Source organism: Crinia signifera, chromosome 1, assembly GCF_055691185.1.
Source record: "Crinia signifera chromosome 1, ASM5569118v1, whole genome shotgun sequence".
NCBI lineage: Eukaryota > Metazoa > Chordata > Amphibia > Anura > Myobatrachidae > Crinia > Crinia signifera.
The window spans coordinates 436203794-436225237 of record NC_139217.1 but is presented as its reverse complement, the minus strand read 5'-3'; the positions used below and the strand labels follow the sequence as shown (position 1 = coordinate 436225237).

Below are 21444 nucleotides of genomic sequence, written 5' to 3'. Positions count from 1 at the left end.
CATACACACGGAGCGATTTTGTGCTCTTTTCTAAGCAATCTGACTAGATTCCTATAGAAAGGAAGCACAGATCTCCCCGTGTGTATGCCCCGAGCGATTACGATGTGCGGTATCGCACATCGCTATCGTCTGCTGCATATAGACAAAATCTAGTCAAGTTGCTTAGCAAGTGACTGCAAATCTCTCTGCGTGTACAGAATGAGAGATATTGATCGAGGTCTTTCCTTGTGAACCACTACCCGGCCTTTTTTTTTTTTGCTTAGCACAAATCACTTAATGTGTATGTGCTCCCCACGGGTGAACTGGACACCGGAAAATCGCCTATCCAAAATAGCTTAGCGCACATCACTGCATGTGTATGTGCTCTCCATGGGTGATCTGGACACAGGGAACTCGCCTTCCATAATTAGCTTAGCACACATCTCTACATGTATATGCCCCTTTACACTATTATGATAGCTATGTTTATGGTAATTATTTTGAGCAATAGTGTAGGAATCTGCAGAAAAGTGGGGACCCGTGCTAGGGGCTGCAGGCTTAATATGCATTAATTGACACATGCACTATTTATTATTGTTAGTTATTGTAGCGAGTGCAGAGCCCCTGTGATTTGTGGAGAACAATAGTACTGAGCCTGGAGCCGCTATAAAGGATTCTGACCAAAGTAAGAAGCCATTTCTCACAAATAACAACAAATGAAAAAACTCCCTATCAGAGCTCACAACTAAAAAAGAACGCAAAGTGGATAAGTAATGATGCTCTACTTCTGAAAATCATGATAATAAATTTGGTAAACACCATGTAAAAAAAAAAAAGTCCACAAAATGTTCTTCTTGGCAACTGCATTTTTTGTGTTTTTCTCATATATATATATAAAAAAGAGAAAATATTACAAATATAGAAATCTAGTTTCTGAGTGGAGTTGAAAGTAATCCCACGGATATGTTTTGTCCAAATGGGGAAGAAGTGAATGATATTCTAAAGGGTTACTGATGCTTACATTCATTAAAATGTTGGAAAACATATAAAGATACCTTCATAGCGATTCTTTTGAACATACTTCTGCCAATCAATAGGCTCACATGTATGCTTACACTGAAATGCTGTGTGTCCTCACGCAGCAGTTTCTTATTCCATGGTATATCAGCAAACCATATAGTGTGAGTGGTGGTCAAAAATCATTTAAATGAACACATCAGATGTTAAACATATACAGATACTGGTAATGGGATGATGGACAAATAAACCTGGGTATGGCCCTTAACCAATGCGTTTCAACAACTGGTATCTTTACCAATGCAGACCAGATCATATGTAAGATCATAGGGTCCATCTCAGGAAGCACAGGCCTGCAAATCAGATCCTAATCGTACTGAAATAAAATGCAACATAAAAGCCACTGAAATTGTACCTCAAATCATCCTAATATATTGTCAGAAAAAGAATAGGGACAGTGGCATATTTATAATGAGTGCACATGGTCACCTACGGTCTGAGGAAGCTGCCGATGCTCACAGCAGGCGGGGAAATGTGTAAGTGCTGACATGTTTTATGCACCTAGGAGTTTACATCCATATTTCACCTTCAGTGCATACAAATACTGTTTACTGTGGACTTTGGAGAAAGCTGCACCACAGATTATCAAGCACCAGCAGCTGGGAGACACAGAACCACTGATGTCCTGGGAGGGTTTGTGAGACTCCGTAAGGTCTTTACTGTATGGCCAGACCCAACATTGAACATTATATATATATATATATATATATACACACATATACACATACACACCTCAATACTAACTTCTATTAATAAGGCATGAACCCTCTAATGAGCACTAAAGCCATGTACACACGGCTGCGATAGGGGCTGATATCGCTGGGGACCATATTGACAGAGTGACGGGTGCGCGCTCCGGTTTTCAGCCCCGTTCTAATCACTGGTCGCAGGAGGTAACAGTACAATCAGAGGTGACAGAATCCAATCAATCTGAAACACCACATCTATCTAAAGCCAGGCTGGGCAACATCGGCCCTCCAGATGTTAATGAACTACACATCCCAGGATGCTTTGCATTAGTTTTGCTATGTGGCCATGCTGAAACTGATGCAAGGCATGCTGGGATGTGTAGTTCATCAACATCTGGAGGGCCGGTGTTGCCCAGCCCTGATCTAAAGGGTGTACATTCAGTGTGATTTTGGCAGGCAATTTTGACTAGATGGGTTAACCTAGTTAGCCAAAAACAGTTTTAAACATGCAGCCAATCCTGATACGTATCCCTGCTAAGGCAAAATCTCCCATCAAAATAGACTGTGCAGGCAAGGTGATTTTGACTAGATCACAGAATATCAGTGAACAGACAAAATTTCCAGCGAATTTCAAAATTGGCCACTAGCAGTGTATACGCTTTTAGTACATACAGGAGACCGTCCCGCCAGAATATGCTGAACGGAACGTGCACTCTACTCAGAACACCTCTGCCATGCAAACAGCTGATCTTACATATTCACAGCAATTTAAACACTTTACAGCATAACAAATCAGTAAATGCTTGTATGGACAAACCTTGAGATTTTATTACGTACATACAAAAAAAAAAAAAAAGTGACAAGAGTTTACTTTTCCGTAACTAGCAGAAGTAAAGAAGATCCTATAAGACATAGATTATGTTGAATATTAAAAAAATTAACTAAAAAAATCTTTTATACATATGCTCTGTGTCTCATAGCAACCAGTCCATTATTTGAATTACCCGAACTGTTAGAACACTCATTAAAAAAGCTCTAAATAAAATGAAGTAGACTTTAGTTATGTTATGTATCTCTTGTTAACCCCTTCCTGACAGAGCTAGTTTTTGCGTTCCTGACAGAGCCCTTTTTTTCAAATCTGACATGTATCACTTAAGTGGGGATAACTTTTTTTTGCTTTTACTTATCCCAGTGATTTTGAGATTGTTTTTTCGTGACACATTGTACTTCAAATTAGTGGTAAATTTGGGTCGATACAGTCTGTGTTTTTTTGTGAAAAATACCAAAATGTCGTGAAAAAATGGAAAATTTAGCGATTTGCAAAATGTTAAATTTTCTGCTTGTGAGACAAATAATCTTACCACTCAAAATAGTTAATAACTAACATAGACCATATGTCTACTTTATGTTTCCATCATTATTTCAACTTCCTTTTAATTTTTTTGGACACTAGGAGGCTTACAATATGAATAGCAAATTCTCAAATTTTCAAGAAAATTTCAAACACTGATTTTTTTAGGGACCAGTTCAGTTCTGATGTGACTTTGAGGGACTTGTATGTGAGACACCCCCATAAATGATGCCATTTCAAAAACTGCACCCCTCACAGTATTCAAAACAGCATTTTGGAAGTTTGTTAACCCTTTAGGTGTTTCACAGGAATTAAAACAAAGTGTAGGTGAAATTTCAAAATTTCATTTTTTTTGCAGATTTGCAATTTTAATACATTTTTCTAAGGAACACAGTACATTTTACTAGAGAAATGTGACTAAAAATTGATTCCCCCAATTCTTTTGTTTTCATAAATATCCTATATGTGGCCCTAGTGTGCACGTTGACCAAACCACAGGCTTCATAATAGAAGGAGCAACTACTTGATTTTGGAGCCTCCTTTTTATGAGATTATTTTTTAGGCACCATGTAGGTTTCTAGGCACCATAAGATGCTAAAATTTAGGAACCCCCCCACAAGTGACCCCATTTTGCAAACTACACCCCTCAGGGAATTCATCTAGGGGTATAGTGTACATTTCAAACCCCCAGGGGTTTCACCAATTGTGGTACAACTGGGCAGTGAAAATGAAAAATTAAATTTTTTACACAAAAATGCAGTTCTGGCTCAAAATTTTTCATTTTCACAAGGAATGAAGGAGACAAAGCCCCCCAAAATCTGTGCCCCAATTTCTACCGAGTACGGCAATGCCTCACATGTGACCAAAAAATACCAGTTGGGTGCATGGCAGGACTCAGAAGGGAAGGAGTGATTTTTGGATTTTGCAGCTCAGATTCTGGTGGAATTTTGGTGGGTGCTATGTCGCATTAGCAAGACCCCCCAAGCACCAAGACAGTGGAACCCCCCCACAAGTGACCCCATTTTGCAAACTACACCCCTCAGGGAATTCATCTAGGGGTATAGTGTACATTTTAAACCCCCAGGGGTTTCACCAATTTTGATACAAGTGGGCAGTGAAAATGAAAAATTACATTTTTTTACACAAAAATGCAGTTCTGGCTCAAAATTTTTCATTTTCAGAAGGTATGAAGGAGAAAAAGCACCCCAAAATCTGTGCCCCAATTTCTCCCGAGTACGGCAATGCCTCACATGTGACCAAAAAGTACCAGTTGGGTGCATGGCAGGACTCAGAAGGGAAGGAGTGCTTTTTGGATTTTGCAGCACAGATTTTGGTGGAATGAATGGTGGGTGCTATGTTGCACCAATACAGTGGAACCCCCCCACAAGTCACCCCATTTTGCAAAGTACACCCATCAGGGAATTCATCTAGGGGTATAGTGTACATTTCAAACCCCCAGGGGTTTCACCAATTTTGATACAAGTGGGCAGTGAAAATGAAAAATTACATTTTTTTACACAAAAATGCAGTTCTGGCTCAAAATTTTTAATTTTCACAAGGAATGAAGGAGAAAAAGCACCCCAAAATATGTGCCCCAATTTCTCCCGAGTACGGCAATGCCTCACATGTGACCAAAAAATTCCAGTTGGGTGCATGGCAGGACTCAGAAGGGAAGGAGTGATTTTTGGATTTTGCAGCTCAGATTCTGGTGGAATTTTGGTGGGTGCTATGTCGCATTAGCAAGACCCCCCAAGCACCAATACAGTGGAACCCCCCCACAAGTGACCCCATTTTGCAAACTACACCCCTCAGGGAATTCATCTAGGGGTATAGTGTACATTTCAAACCCCCAGGGGTTTCACCAATTTTGATACAAGTGGGCAGTGAACATGAAAAATTACATTTTTTTACACAAAAATGCAGTTCTGGCTCAAAATTTTTCATTTTCACAAGGAATGAAGGAGACAAAGCCCCCCAAAATCTGTGCCCCAATTTCTCCCGAGTACGGCAATGCCTCACATGTGACCAAAAAATACCAGTTGGGTGCATGGCAGGACTCAGAAGGGAAGGAGTGATTTTTGGATTTTGCAGCTCAGATTCTGGTGGAATTTTGGTGGGTGCTATGTCGCATTAGCAAGACCCCCCAAGCACCAAGACAGTGGAACCCCCCCACAAGTGACCCCATTTTGCAAACTACACCCCTCAGGGAATTCATCTAGGGGTATAGTGTACATTTCAAACCCCCAGGGGTTTCACCAATTTTGATACAAGTGGGCAGTGAAAATGAAAAATTACATTTTTTTACACAAAAATGCAGTTCTGGCTCAAAATTTTTCATTTTCAGAAGGTATGAAGGAGAAAAAGCACCCCAAAATCTGTGCCCCAATTACTCCCGAGTACGGCAATGCCTCACATGTGACCAAAAAGTACCAGTTGGGTGCATGGCAGGACTCAGAAGGGAAGGAGTGATTTTTGGATTTTGCAGCACAGATTTTGGTGGAATGAATGGTGGGTGCTATGTTGCACCAATACAGTGGAACCCCCCCACAAGTCACCCCATTTTGCAAAGTACACCCCTCAGGGAATTCATCTAGGGGTATAGTGTACATTTCAAACCCCCAGGGGTTTCACCAATTTTGATACAAGTGGGCAGTGAACATGAAAAATTACATTTTTTTACACAAAAATGCAGTTCTGGCTCAAAATTTTTCATTTTCACAAGGAATGAAGGAGAAAAAGCACCCCAAAATCTGTGCCCCAATTTCTCCCGAGTACGGCAATGCCTCACATGTGACCAAAAAATTCCAGTTGGGTGCATGGCAGGACTCAGAAGGGAAGGAGTGATTTTTGGATTTTGCAGCTCAGATTCTGGTGGAATTTTGGTGGGTGCTATGTCGCATTAGCAAGACCCCCCAAGCACCAATACAGTGGAACCCCCCCACAAGTGACCCCATTTTGCAAACTACACCCCTCAGGGAATTCATCTAGGGGTATAGTGTACATTTAAAACCCCCAGGGGTTTCACCAATTTTGATACAAATGGGCAGTGAACATGAAAAATTACATTTTTTTACACAAAAATGCAGTTCTGGCTCAAAATTTTTCATTTTCACAAGGAATGAAGGAGAAAAAGCACCCCAAAATCTGTGCCCCAATTTCTCCCGAGTACGGCAATGCCTCACATGTGACCAAAAAATACCAGTTGGGTGCATGGCAGGACTCAGAAGGGAAGGAGTGATTTTTGGATTTTGCAGCTCAGATTCTGGTGGAATTTTGGTGGGTGCTATGTCGCATTAGCAAGACCCCCCAAGCACCAAGACAGTGGAACCCCCCCACAAGTGACCCCATTTTGCAAACTACACCCCTCAGGGAATTCATCTAGGGGTATAGTGTACATTTCAAACCCCCAGCGGTTTCACCAATTTTGATACAAGTGGGCAGTGAACATGAAAAATTACATTTTTTTACACAAAAATGCAGTTCTGGCTCAAAATTTTTCATTTTCAGAAGGTATGAAGGAGAAAAAGCACCCCAAAATCTGTGCCCCAATTTCTCCCGAGTACGGCAATGCCTCACATGTGACCAAAAAGTACCAGTTGGGTGCATGGCAGGACTCAGAAGGGAAGGAGTGATTTTTGGATTTTGCAGCACAGATTTTGGTGGAATGAATGGTGGGTGCTATGTTGCACCAATACAGTGGAACCCCCCCACAAGTCACCCCATTTTGCAAAGTACACCCCTCAGGGAATTCATCTAGGGGTATAGTGTACATTTCAAACCCCCAGGGGTTTCACCAATTTTGATACAAGTGGGCAGTGAAAATGAAAAATTACATTTTTTTACACAAAAATGCAGTTCTGGCTCAAAATTTTTCATTTTCAGAAGGTATGAAGGAGACAAAGCACCCCAAAATCTGTGCCCCAATTTCTCCCGAGTACGGCAATGCCTCATGTGTGACCAAAAAGTGGCAGGACTCAGAAGGGAAGGAGTGATATTTGGATTTTGCAGCACAAATTCTGGTGGAATGATGGTGGGTGCTATGTCGCATTAGCAAGACCCCCAAAGCACCAATACAGTGGAACCCCCCCACAAGTGACCCCATTTTGCAAACTACACCCCTCAGGGAATTCATCTAGGGGTATAGTGTACATTTCAAACCCCCAGGGGTTTCACCAATTTTGATACAAGTGGGCAGTGAACATGAAAAATTACATTTTTTTACACAAAAATGCAGTTCTGGCTCAAAATTTTTAATTTTCACAAGGTATGAAGGAGACAAAGCACCCCAAAATCTGTGCCCCAATTTCTCCCAAGTACGGCAATGCCTCACATGTGACCAAAAAGTACCAGTTGGGTGCATGGCAGGACTCAGAAGGGAAGGAGTGATTTTTGGATTTTGCAGCACAGATTTTGGTGGAATGAATGGTGGGTGCTATGTTGCACCAATACAGTGGAACCCCCCCACAAGTCACCCCATTTTGCAAAGTACACCCCTCAGGGAATTCATCTAGGGGTATAGTGTACATTTCAAACCCCCAGGGGTTTCACCAATTTTGATACAAGTGGGCAGTGAACATGAAAAATTACATTTTTTTACACAAAAATGCAGTTCTGGCTCAAAATTTTTCATTTTCACAAGGTATGAAGGAGAAAAAGCACCCCAAAATCTGTGCCCCAATTTCTCCCAAGTACGGCAATGCCTCACATGTGACCAAAAAATACCAGTTGGGTGCATGGCAGGACTCAGAAGGGAAGGAGTGATTTTTGGATTTTGCGGCTCAGATTCTGGTGGAATGAATGGTGGGTGCTATGTGGCATTAGCAAGACCCCCGAAGCACGGTGAAATTATGAACCTAATATTCCATAGATGTGTGGTATATTTTAAAACACTCCTTTATACATAGGCCGGGTTTGTCGGGGCAAGTGTCACACTGGAAAATAGTTTGCTTTCTTATTCCCTTTTTATAGCAAACTTTGCACCTTTTTTGTGTCCTGCCCTTTTTTCCAGTGGAGGGGATTTCATCAGGAAAATGCTGCCCTGGTACAATACGGGGACCAGTACTAGAAGTACTGGGGCCCTCTGCCTGCTGGTTCCCAAATATTAGGCCCTTTATGACTTCCTCTTGAAAGTGCATAAATGTCCCCCTCTGGCCGGTAGAACGGAATAGCACGTAAGCGTTATACAGTGCCATCTGGATGATATACACGGCCACCTTCTTGTACCAGATTTTTGTTTTCCGCAGGGCACTGTACGGCTTCAGTACCTGATCTGAAAGATCCACTCCGCCCATGTACCTATTGTAATCCAGGATACAATTAGGTTTGGAGGTGTGGGTACTGGTACCTCGTACAGGGATGGAGGTGGTACTGTCTCCGTGAATTGTTGTCAGTATAAGGACATCCCTCTTGTCCTTATATTTGACCAACAACATATTTTCGTTGCATATTCCCCTGCTTTCACCCCTTCTCATTACTTGGGCAATGTGCGTTTTTGGGAGGCCTCTTTGGTTCTTGCGCACAGTACCGCAAGCTGCTGTACCTCTTGAACCAAGGGCCTTAAACAGGGGGATGCTGGTGTAAAAGTTATCCACATAGAGGTGATAACCTTTATCCAGGAAGGGGTGCACTAAATCCCAGACAATTTTCCCACTAACACCTACGAGGGAGGGGGGGCATTCTGGCGGTTCAATTCTTGAATCCTTCCCTTCATAAACCCTAAACCTGTGGGTGTACCCTGAGGTGCTTTCACACAGTTTATACATTTTTATGCCATACCTTGCCCTCTTACTGGGAAGGTACTGGCGGAATTTAACCCTTCCTTTAAAATGTATAAGGGACTCGTCGATACAAATAAATTTTTCAGGGATGTACACCTCTTCAAATTTGGCACTGAAATGATCAATGACCGGCCTGACTTTGAATAGCCGGTCAAAGGTGGGATCATCTCTGGGTGGGCACTGTGCATTATCGGTGTAATGTATAAATTTAAGAATTGTCTCAAATCGAGTCCGGGTCATGGCCATACGGTAAAATGGAGTACTGTACAGAACATCTGTACTCCAATATTGCCTAATTTCTGGCTTTTTTACTATGCCCATATGAAACACCAGACCCCAAAACGTCATCATCTCTACTGCATCTACAGGGGTCCACCTAGCAAATGATGACGTGGGGTTTTGAGCAATAAACTGCTGGGCATATAAATTAGTTTGGTCCACCATTAAATTTATAAAATCATCAGAGAAAAATAATTTGAAAAAGTCAATTTCTCTGAGACCTGTGGAATCAAATTGGATTCCTGGCATGGCCAAAAACTCAGGAACCTGGGGCTCAAAATTGTCTGGTGGTGGGGTCCATACGAGATCAATTATTGGGGGGGGGGGTCTCAGCTGCTCTACGGGGGAGTCTTTGAGGGGGTCCCTCATCACCAGAGGAGGAAGAGGAGCTTAAGGCAAATCCTTCAAATTCCCCGCTTGCATCACTGGCTGTGTCAGAGTCAGAAGCAAGCATGGCATATGCCTCCTCCACTGAATACATTCTCCTGGATGACTGGGAGGACATTTGGGAGGACATTTGGGATGCCATTTTTATTTTTGTGTTACTGGTAGTGAAATGTTTCAACACGTGTATAGTGTAGGGGGGGGTACAAACTTTATTTCAATCCGGGGGGTATGTAGTGTGTATGTAGTGCAGAAAAAAAAAAAAATACTTTATACCAATAAAAAAAAAAAAAATGAAGGGGTTAAAAATAAAAAATTTAAGGGGTTAAAAAAAAAAAAAAAAAAAAGGTCCTGCGCCAAAAATTGAGCACAGATGTTGGTCAGTAACGTCTGTCACTGAACAGCGCTCAAAGGCAACAGGAAATTGATCAAAAAAAAAAGATGATCAGTGATGTACGTCACTGATCAGCGCACAGCGGCCACAGGACACCCACAAAATCACAGTGTGTGTAAAAAAAAAATTAAAAAAAGACCCCACAGCACACACACAAAAAAAAAGGTGATCAGTGATGCGACACTGATTACCAGTGAGGTGCAGCAGGTGCACAACCTTTGGTGCAACTGACAGGTATATATAAAAAAAAAAAAACCTCTGTACCCCCAAAAAAGTTGCTGATCACCTCAGATATAGTGATCAGCACAAAAGGCGGGGGCAGCAGACACAAAATTTAGCACTCTCTATCACTCTCTGTCACTATCTCTCTCTATCTCTCTATCTCTCACTATCTATCACTCTATGACACTGCAGCAGCAGCACTGACAGGTATATCTATATATAAAAAAAAACCTGCGCCCCCAAAAAGTTGCTGATCAGTTAATTTATACTGATCAGCACAAAAGGAGGGGGCAGCAGTCAGTTATATAAAAAATATATAGCACAATCTGTCACTATCTCTCTCTATCTCTCTCTCTCTATCTCTCTATAACTATCACACTGCAGCAGCACAAAATATAGCACTCTGTCACTAGGCCTCTCTATCTATCTCTCTCTCTCTCTCTCTCTCTCTCTATCTATAACTATATCACACTGCAGCAGCACAAAATATAGCACTCTCTGACTCTATCTCTATCTCTCTCTCTCTATCTCTCTCTCTCTATCTCTCTCTCTCTATCTCTCTCTCTCTATCTCTCTCTCTCTATCTAGCTATTACACTGCAGCAGCACAATTTCACAGCACAGGAAGGCACAAGTAGCAACAGGATCCAGGAAGCAGTGATGAAGCAGTGATCAGGTAAGTATGGAGCAAGGTTCTGGTCAGTATGGCGGCAGGGGGGTACGGTGACCGCACTGCACGCTATTCCAGACCGGAATGGCGTCTGCAGTGCAGTCACCGTTAGTTTAAATCCCCCTCCTTGGCTGTGATTGGTCCGTCGGTCCGACGGACCAATCACGGCCTTTGGGGGCGGGCGGGGTGAGGTGGGGTGACACCAGTGTCACCCTTACACCCCGCGGTGATTGGTGCTGTACTTTACAGCACCAATCACCTCTGATCCCGTGTCACCGGCGAACGTTATTCGCCGGTGACACAGGAAAACGCTGTGAATGGCTGTTCACACTGAACAGCCAATCACAGCGATCGCCGACGGGGGGGCGGCATCGCAGCCCCCCCTGGGCATGCACGGACATGTCTGCTGTCAGGGACAGCAGACATGTTGAAACTGTCACCGCGTCTATAGACGCGGTGACAGTTTAAATCCATGACGTACATTTACGCCATGTGTCGGGAAGTGCTTCCCGACCATGACGTAAATGTACGTCAAATGTCGGGAAGGGGTTAAAAGCACATGTCCTCCCTTTTGCTGTGGATTAGTAATTGTTTCCCAAAACCAACGTTCTTCTGAGAACGATAATACAGTGCTGTGGAATTAATGCTGCCTAAATCACATGAGCTGTATAAAAAAGGTCTAGACCAGGCCTGGCCAACCTGCGACACTCCAGCTGTTGTGGAACTACACATCCCAGCATGCCCTGCCAAAGTTTTAGTATTCCATTATGGTAAAAACTGTGGCAGTGCTGAGACTTGTAGTTCCACAACAGCTGGAGAGCCACTGGTTGTCCAGGCCTGGACTAGACCGTGGGCAGAGACAGTTGTTCACGTAACAAGACACCTCACAAACTTTTATTGTCATTGTGATCTCACCTAGGATCTGAACTGCTTCCTCTTTCTAACAGGGCCTATACATGTAAGCGATAGGGGGAGAGGAGCATTCGCTCAGCACAATTATGTGCCACTGAGCGATTGGTTGTGGCTTTGAGAGAACCCTGACACTGACGATTATAGATGTATCCAGCATTCTGGATATTAATCACCGGCAGATAGCACAAGACTATGGCCCCTACACACACAGCGATGTAGGGCCATTTTCTGAGCGATGTAGATAAATTAAGTAACACTGTTCAGAAAATGGCCTGAAATTGCTACGTGTGTAGGCCTCAAAAGACTTATGTCTAGAGAGGTTTTATAGGTTTGTTATTTTTTTACACTCTCATAAATATATGCTGGTTGTATTGTGCTCAAGTCCTCCATACATCCAAACTTTGTTCTACAACAACCACCACCTGTTGACACCAACCATGTGTAACATCCAAGAGACCTTCTGTATACCATAAGAACCTACTTACATAGAGCAGGTACATAGTCCTAAAACCTTTACTTTCTTCAACGCAACAGAAGCCTTGCATTGGTTTCAAGATGACAGAACCCTTCCCCTCACTTAAAAACTAGCACTTATGCATGTGGTTGTATTTCCACAATGTTTCTTAAAAAAACCAAACTCCATACTATACTGTAGTAGGCTTTTTATTTACAGATCCGGCCAGCGACGTGGGGCAAACTTTCAAAGACATATGGCATTAGGCAAGGAGCAACTGCCACATTTTTCAGGACTGGTTTAATTTTAAAAGCTCATACAGTGGGGTACAAATGGCTACCCGTGCTTAAAAAGAAAAAACCTTACATGTTCCAAATACAGAAAAAGGGACATGGATGAGCATTAGATGTACATTTTAAGAAATTATCCAACACAGCGTAAAAAACAAAATCCTAGAAAGTCGATTCACAAGTTTTCGGTATACAGAAGAACACATCGTTGTAGTGACAAGTGTTTAGAGCACCGATAACTATATCCAGTTAGGTCAAACATTCTAGAATGGTTAGAAAATATGAAGCATATAAAGAGCGTCTTTAGTAGGGAGTAGTTGGAGTTCCTTCAGTCCTTCTTCGCCCTTTTCGCCTTTGCAATGTTTTCCTGTCGCTTCTGCTTCTTTTTCTGATCCCGTTCTTTGGCCTCAATCATTTTAGCCAATTTCCACGAGAGTACTGCACTTGCAATAAACAGGGGTGTGAGGGCCAGGATCACAGTCGTTAAAAAACCATATGGGTCCTTGGCAGCCCATTCTACTACGTACTCGGCCCAGGCTTTTATATCAATCATGTCTTCAAAAACTTGTCACTGAGGGGAAAAAAAAGCAACACTGTAATTAAATAACCAAATGGCAAGAGGCAATGTTGTACGAAGTTCTGTAGGATTCATGTTTTGATGCCTCTATGATAAAGATATACAACTGTTAGGCCCAAAGGCAGAGTTATTTTTTAAATAAACGTTCAGATGGTTCATAGTTGTATAAATAGAAAGACAGACTAATTAATGAACTCTAAATGTCTGTCCCCAGAGAGCTAGCATGCTCTGGAACCTAGAATAAAAAAAGTCAGAACAAAGCTCTCCCACTAGGTATATTTAATCCACAACGTCATCGGAATTTTTTATCTTGATCATGGGAGTGCTTTGTTCTGACTTTTTTTATTCTTTGTACCATATTTGGATAGTTGGTGACTATTCCCTAGATCAGAGCTGCACCCTTTGTTTGGAGCGTAGGTGTTCCATTCTTCTGTGTTTGTGCTCTAGAACCTACCCCATACCAGTATGAACCGGGTACAGTGCATAATGCCCTCTCCTCCTGTGATTACAGTAAAGCGCAACGAGAATTACAGTACATCCTTTGTGATGTGTTACCTGGCATAGCTGTGCACATTTTAGCCAATTACAGTAGTGCCAACATCTCAGGTTTACCCGAACGCCACAATGAGGTGCCAGCAGATATACTCTTCTAGAACAGCACATAACATTGATGTCTGTACTTTTTATTACTTTGGGGGCAATAAAATTCAATCATGTAACATTAATACCCAATAGTATTTTGTTCAAAACAGGAACCAGAGTTTGGTTATGTGATGGCCTGAATCAGTTTATGTTTATTTATATAGCCTGCATAGAATCAATCAGGCTGTAGTTATGTGCGAACAGCTCCATACAAACTGCAAAGAGAGTAGCAGAAAGCACAACAAAAAGATGAATGAATGAGTCGGTTAAAAGAGCAGGACAAAAACAAACTGTCACTATGTTGTGGCCTTATTTCAGCAGTAGTCCCTCTGTCTGGTGCGCCATATGGCATGTGATCATAGCTGAGCCATCTTTTCCTGTATGTAGCAGAGATGTAACTAGATATACACACACTCCACCTCCCCTAATTAAGTAGCTATTCAAGTGCTAAGTGTAGTAACTCTACAATGAGAAACAAGAGTTCCCAAGCCCTTTAACACTCCATAAAGTGGTTTTCATGAGACATTCTCTAGGTTCAATTGACAACAATTTGAAATTGCATTTCTCATGCCACGTAAAACATCTTAATTAAGCCAGTGGGGAGGGGGAGGGGGAGGAGGAATGCATTCCCAAAATATATTTGAGGCACAGTGGCCACAAAATAGAGATATTGGGACTAGGGGAAATAATTTGTTTATGGGTTAAAAATGGACTGCTTTACAGGGAACAGAGTGGATATAAACAGTTCCTTTTCAAACTGGGTACCGATTTCGTCCGATAAAACCTCCTCAAGTCAGATACTGCGATAAGGACCATCAGTCATAAATCACAATAGTAGAATGTTTTTAATGGCCGAAAATAAATTGAGGCTAACAGGATTCCACCCAGGGGGTATGGGTCATTGGATGGACAGTCAGACAGTCGAGCTAGGAAATCGGTCAGCCTAAGCATTAGGTGAACATGGGGTTTTTCTGTTGTCTATGTCGACATAGACACCATATAAGTGTGCCGCGTCCCCTTGTTATGGTCGGCACATTATATTCTCTCTATGCCCATTTGGATAGTGTGTCGGCCTAGTATCTACATCCCCACCCCAGGTGTGCTGGAACAATCTGTGTTGTGTAATATACAGACTGACTACCAGCTTTTAGAGCACTGGCCCAACAAGCGCATTATTATTTATCAGACATTCCATAGAATACGCACTTATATGCATAACTACAATGGAGGTAGCTTTATGAATGTGATTGAGACTGGCATATGTAGTCCTACTTAGTATAAGGAGGAACCACTGAAGCACATGAAGAGCACAAGGGAGAACAAAAAAACAAAAAAAAAGTCTTTCTGTAAAAGCAACAGCATGTAGAAGCCGGACACTAATAGCATTCCTCCACACAATAATAATAATAATTATAATAGTAATAATAAATGAAACATTAGTAGATGCGAGAGTCTATCCAAAGCACATTCTGGCGTTGGATAACTGCAAGCATAGACCTTTTCCAACATAAATACTGCTCTGTCCTCACAAGACAATGTGATCCCACACAGTGTAATGTTATTGCGGCAAGACAGCGGACTTAAGAGATCATCCCTCCTTCACTACTGTGTAATAACTTGTACATACAAACTACATACCATGCTGATGCATAAACATTTCCCCACTCAGAACTTACACGTGGAACCTTACATGGGCTATGTGCATTTCCCTCCCATCTGCCCTTGAACAAGGCCTCTTGTCCTGGGCTATGTAAAATTAGAGTTGATCCTCCTAAATTTTGTCCTATACAAGTCAACTACACTCCAAAGCGACAGCTACATCACCTTTGGAAGCAACTACATAAAGTCATTTGGTTGGTTGGTGGAAATATCAAGGAACGTGCATGGAATAAATGGCCTACATTTAAAATGGAGAACTATCACAAGCATTTTTTTTTTCCCTGCTGCCCAATCATTATCAAGCTAACAGCATTGTGCTGGTAGCTCAAATCACGGCCTGCCTCCGTCAGTGCAGAGTGCAAATGGAGTCCATCTCAGTTGGGCCCCATTTTGCCATGGTCTCCAGCAGCACAGAATAGGGACCGTCACACAAGATAATGGAAAATTTAAAAATAGAGTGGATTATATTTTTTGTTTGCTGACTCGAGTATATTATTTCCTAGATTAGTTATTCTATTGCATTGTGGTTTTTTTGCATATAATAGATCAGAGTTTGACCTGTGGAGAAGCTACAAACCATGTTTCATTTACATATGAAACAAACCAACATTAGGTTTTTGTATTGTGCGAAATACATACTAAAATATTATCCATCATTAAAGCAATTACCAATGCAGACCGTGCAAGATGCACATGTTTTAAATAACCATCGTGGGATAAAAGGTTAATGCACTCTCAGCCTTAAACCCTCTCTCCTACAAAATCTAATATGTTCTGTTTGGTTTAGAAGCACTGAGCCAATGAAGATAAGCAGCAACTGCCAAAGAAAACTTGACATTGCTGATTCTGTGCTCTGCACATGGTCCCGTCTCCCTCCGTACACAACGTAACGTGTCACACACAAATTCTGTATTACTACTCCAATTATGTGAAGAACGGTTTCTTTAATACTCAAATAATCCCTTCTAATAAATTCGGAAGAGACGCTTTTTCCATTAACTTGTGTGGTGTTTAATATTAACATCACCAGGACCTGTATTATTAGTGTTCATTCTAGCACCCGCCATCTTTGAAAACTCATGCAGTTCCTCTTCCCTGCCTGGAGCGTCGTTGTCTGCTGTAGTGCTTCTAGCACAGTGTGGTCTGTATATCAGCACTGATATGAAAACCAGACCTGTGCTAGAAACACCACAACAGACAGCGACACCCCAGGCAGGGAACAGGAACTGCGTGGGTTTTCAAAGATGGCGGGTGCTAGAATGAACACTAATTATTATGGATTACTGCGTGCGTCCCTATTAACAACATTTCTATATCAAACTAGATTTCTAGATGAAAAGAATGTGAAACAGCCATTTGCAGGCCCTGCAAGTGAATCGCCCTTGTGAATGGGTGGCGGCCAGGCCACCAGTCGCAAGGCGGGGTTTGGTGGGATCGCAAGGCAACTAGAATAACCCCCTAAATTTCTAGATAAAAACAATGTGTAAGCATAGCTTTGAAGTGAACATTGCTATTGGCCAGTCCAAGCGGAACCAACATTTTTTTTAATTATCTGCATTTACATTTGAAACTAAAATCTGTTCTGTATTATTTAACCAAGACAGGTCCTTCAAGCATGCAAACCCATAGAAGAAAAGTACTGCGATATTAACCAGAGGGTTGTAAACAATAATATATATATATATATATTTTTTTTTTTAATAGGATACATATAGCATTTGATCATTTGAGATTAAGACGTACCACTGCAAATGTTAGAAGGCAGATTCCTCAGCAATCATATATACATATAAGCCTGGGTGTTTAGGAGCTCACTGTGAAATCATACCAAGTTAAGGGCCTTATAATGTGGTTCTCCAGCTGGGTGCTAAGGGTTGATGGTCCAAAATCACATGGTTTGGGCTGGCATCTTTATAGGTTGGACCTTAAGCTGGGTACACACTGGACAACATTCATAAAATGATTGTGCTGATTCCTACGGGTTGGATGGTAAAATCTAAATACGGACCAGTGTGTACGCACAAACTTGCAGACGATTCACGCAGGTCATCAACGTCCTTCCCGGTCATCTGTATATGCAGGACAACTAAGGTTATCGCTTGAGAGAACCATGCTGCAGAATATCACTCGCAGGAACCCCCTTTTGCAGCTGTCATCTGCATTTGCTGATGACGACAGCCCTCCGGACTCCAATCCTCGCGAGCTACCAACAATCAGCTTTTTCCAGGTCTCCTCACAAATTCACAAGCAAAGTAATTAGCTTCACCTGCGGATCTTTAAAAATGTGTCAGTGAGTAACGAGTGCACCAGCTAGGTAGTCTGGAAAACATGAACTGTTGGTAGCTCTCAAGGACCAGAGTTAGCTACCCCTACCTTAGGGGGTGATTCCTCTATGCGGATGACACCCAAATCTATCTCTCCTCTCCTGATCTGTCCCCCACTGTTTTCTCTCAAGTTTTCAACTGCCTCTCTGCCATCTCCACCTGGATGTCTGAGCGATTTCTGAAGCTGAATATGGACAAAACCGAACTTATTATCTTTCCCCCACCCAGAGCTATGCCCCCTACTAATATCTCTATCACTGTTAACAACACCATCATCTCCCCCGTTCCCCAACTCCGCTGCCTGGGTGTCACTCTTGACTCCTCCCTCTCCTTTGCACCCCACATCCAAGCCCTGGCCCCTTCTTGCCGGTTCCAGTTACGCAACATTTCTCGCATCAGGCCCTTTCTCTCACAGAGTGCAACTAAGCTGATCATCCACTCACTGGTCATCTCACGGCTCGACTACTGCAATATTCTCCTCACCGGCCTCGCTCAATCCCAACTGGCTCCTCTCCAATCTGTCCTCAATGCTGCAGCCAGGCTTATCTTCCTCTCCCGCCGCTCTAATTCTGCCACTCCCCTTCAACAAAATCTGCACTGGCTTCCATTCCCCTACAGAATCCTCTTCAAACACCTCACACTCACATACAGGGCCATCTCTAATTCCATTGCTCCATATATCTCTAACCTCATCTCCATTCATACACCCTCCCGCCCTCTACGGTCGGCTGACGACTGTCGTCTCTCCTCCACCCTGATCACTGCTTCCCATGCTAGAGTACAGGACTTTGCCCGTGCTGCACCCCTTCAGTGGAACGCACTCCCTCGCTCCATTAGACTCTCCCCGACCTTCCAAAGCTTTAAACGGGCACTGAAAACTCACCTATTCATCAAAGCATACCCTTCCACTGCATAAACCAGCTGGTTCTCCGACCCCTTGCCTTTTTACATCCTGCTATCCAACCACCACCCACTCGCGTGCACCTCTTGTAATCTGTCTGTCTCCCCTTCCTACTAGATTGTAAGCTCCTCTGAGCAGGGCCCTCTTCCCTTCTGTTGTCAAAGCCCACTTCTCTTCACATTTCACTCACAGCTCTCCTATACTCCAACACTCAGTGACCATCTTTGTCCGCATACTCATCTCCATCATTGGCATCTAGCCTCTAGTTTTATGTTGATTGAGTCCTCACTACTTATATTTAAGCTGTAATGTGTATTGATCTGTGGCGCTCTTTATTTGTACTGTATTTTTGTTATTTATTTAATGTTATGCCAAGCTTTGTCTCCCTGTATTGTTCCTTTGTACGGCGCTGCGAAACACTTGTGGCGCCTTATAAATAAAATTATAATAATAATTCAACTGCGGCTTTACATAACTTGCACCTGATGGAGCAACTGTTGCTCCATTTAAGTGTTCAATTTATGGAACCCATTTGGCAAAATCTATTTGCAGCTTAGCCAAGGAAAACACAAGTTTTTAGGGGGTAACTTCCGCCACAACCCTCATAGGTTCTACAGGGGATGCAATGTGTCTAAAAATGGCATTAGCCCAATGTAGACTACTCGCTACACGTCGCAAAAACCACAGTGAGAGGTGCTTTGTACTCACTGGGCAATTTCCAGCGCTGCTGATATTGTTAACTATATCGGCAGTGCAACAATATAGTGCATACACACTGACCGATATTCTAATGATGTTGGTCAGTGATGTCACAGGGGCCCTGCTCCGTACTTGCGCTGCGTGTTCAAACAGGGAGGGCCTTAACAACACACGTATTTAGGGTCCGATTCAGACCTACTTACTAGGCAGCATAAATGTGCAGACTAGCGAGCAGGTAAACGCCACCTGGCTGAGTGGATCCCCGCAGTCTATACTTACTTTTATACTGGACGGAGATGGCCAAAATGGGGGTGGGCGCTGAAGTCATGTGCCACACCTACATTTGCAGGGGTACACCCATAAAACGCTGTCCAGTCCCCTGCGTCTGCCACCTTCCCATCAGTGAGCGAATGCCCTGCCGAGTTTCAAACTCACCGAAGGCATGCGCAAACCCCTACAATCGGCTGGGGTAGACAGATTGTGCGGGTTCACTTTCTTAGAGTACACACTAGACCAGGCATGTCAAACTCATGGCCCGCAGGCCGCATGTGGCCCCAAAGGCTAACAGTGCGCTGACAGTACTTTTGTACCTGCGAAAATGGTGCTGGGAATGGGCTTCAAGGGCTGCTGATAGGGCTTGAAGTTTCTTCTGAAGCCTGTTCCCAGCAGTCCTTTGCGGAGGTGCACGGGTGACGTCACCGCGCACCGGCGTACGGCGCATACACATCAGATCAGACGCCAAAGGAGTCGGTGGAGGCAGTCGGCCATAGGGAGGGAAGGATATCTGGCAGCAGAGGGGGCGGACGGTGCTGGTTTGTTGATGCTGAAGGGGGAGGGGCAGACGGCGCTGGTGACTTGCTGCTGCAGGCGGAGGGCTGGACTGCGCTGGTGTGTTGCTGCTGAAGGCAGGAGGGGTAGACGGCAGTGCACTGCAAAAAAATTAAGACTTGCTACAGGAGGGGGGGGGGGGGGGGGGGTGAAGAAGAGTAACAGGGTCTGTTGATCCCACCTGACCCTGTGGGCAAGCTATGCCCACGTGTTTTCTATGAATAATTACACCGTGGGGGCATGTGTGTTATCTGGCACCGTGGGGGCATGTGTGTTATCTGGCACCGTGGGGGCATGTGTGTTATCTGGCACCGTGGGGGCATGTGTGTTATCTGGCACCCTGAGTCAGAATGTGAATTTTGGCGTATTCTCCGTGTCAGAATGTGAATTTTGGCTTATTTTGTGTCAGAATGTGAATTTTGGAGTATTCTCTGTGTCAGGACGTGAATTTCGGCTTATTCTCTGTGTCAGGATGTGAATTTGAATGCTAAATAGACACTGATGTATAATATAATATAGAGAAGGTGACTGTACAATGCTGACAATGGGTATATAGAACAATTGTATATAGGACTCTTTCTTGCGGCCCACACAAGACTCAGACCTTGATTATTCGGGCCAGTTGGGATGATGAGTTTGACATGCCTGCACTAGACATTTTGCTCTATACATCTTTAAGATCACTAAAGACAGTGTGTCCACAGAAGAGACACCGACAACTTTCTGGGATGCAAGACCTATTGTACTCAGGGTGCTGTACCAACACTATATAATCCCATCACTTGAATGTGATAAAAGTTATAATAGTATCCCCCACCCTCCCCTAGGAGTGTAACAGCAGCTGTGTACCGTGACTGCTTCGCCCACCGCCGCCGTGTAAGAGCCAGGGCACCCCGGCCACAGAAGAGCTGAGCCCCCAGTGAGGCCAGCAGAGTGGGAGTACATACCAGCCAGCTCATGAATGCTGCTCACACACAGCCAGGAGGAAGCAGGAACTCGCACAGGAGGACAGCAGCACTCACACCCCGCCTTCCTGCCAGCACCTCTCATTCACATTCAGGCACTTCCTGGAGGCAGCATGAAAGAGCCACTGCGAATGGGCGCCCCCTGCTGCCGCTGGTTGGACAGGATAAGAGGCGGCACCTGATTGGTCAAAATGTTTAAAGGCTTCGCCGGCTTTGACGTCTCTTCCCTTACTGACATATGACGCCACATGACTCACGTGTGTTACGTACTACGTGAATGTCTGAGAGAGTGACGGCACCCTCTGCAGGGAGTGTCGGGAGCGTTACCTGGCCTGAGTACTATGTGCCGGCAGTCACGGGGAAAGCGTGGCC

The 21444-nt window shown here is 43.5% G+C and overlaps 1 protein-coding gene across 1 annotated transcript; it reads right to left on the bottom strand.

Moving 5' to 3' along the window:
• Positions 1 to 12380: 12380 nt before the first annotated feature.
• On the bottom strand, positions 12381 to 21231 carry SMIM15 (small integral membrane protein 15). Its single transcript, XM_083153261.1, has 2 exons — positions 21055 to 21231; positions 12381 to 13048 (listed from the first exon to the last, which is right to left on the bottom strand). Exon 2 carries the CDS (start codon positions 13028 to 13030, stop codon positions 12806 to 12808), a length of 225 nt encoding a protein of 74 aa, XP_083009387.1. The 5' UTR covers positions 13031 to 13048; positions 21055 to 21231; the 3' UTR covers positions 12381 to 12805.
• Between the last annotated feature and the right edge of the window lie 213 nt (positions 21232 to 21444).